At 33.1% G+C, this 519-nt stretch overlaps 1 protein-coding gene across 1 annotated transcript in view; it reads right to left on the reverse strand.

Annotated features, from left to right (window-relative positions):
* Positions 1-89: 89 nt before the first annotated feature.
* LOC108628856 (uncharacterized) overlaps positions 90-519 on the reverse strand; it is a gene marked incomplete at its 5' end in the record, with an annotated part of 972 nt that continues 542 nt past the window's right edge. The window contains one exon of the mRNA XM_018031059.2: positions 90-274. Coding sequence (XP_017886548.2) covers positions 131-274 — 144 coding nt within the window. The remainder of the gene's footprint in view (positions 275-519) is intronic.

Below are 519 nucleotides of genomic sequence, written 5' to 3' on the forward strand. Positions count from 1 at the left end.
ATTTCATGCAATGAATTATAGTATATTTAACTATAGTAAGTATAGTATATTTAATTAAGCAGTATATGTAATAATATAAAAGTCTCTGTTCCTCTGTTTCTCTTTTTCTCTTTCCTTAAACTTCAGATTTCTACTCACCTACTACCTGCATAAAGGATCTCCTGATTTGCGTATGGTAGGACGGGCTCCCGGCCGACACTTCGCATTTGTACATCCCCGACATCTTCCTCGATACATCCATTAGCGTAACGTCGTACGCATTCGATTTGGACACCTGTCAAACAGAAAAAAATGACGACTCGTCAACCACATAGTTGTACAATAGATTCACTCTCAGTATGTATTATAATGTACTTTTTAAATTCTCCTGAATTTTTCTCAGTTCTTTGGATTGATAGTTTCAGAAAAGAATTTCAATAATTCTAGTTTATTGAAACTGGATGCCAATTAATCGTAGTTAACTCGTTAAATATCGAAATTAGAAGAAAAACAACTTTTATTTGAAGCATTTTTCGAAAT

The sequence above is a fragment of the Ceratina calcarata genome, unplaced genomic scaffold (genome assembly GCF_001652005.2).
Source record: "Ceratina calcarata isolate Rehan_Ccalc_2016 unplaced genomic scaffold, ASM165200v1 scaffold544.2, whole genome shotgun sequence".
NCBI lineage: Eukaryota > Metazoa > Arthropoda > Insecta > Hymenoptera > Apidae > Ceratina > Ceratina calcarata.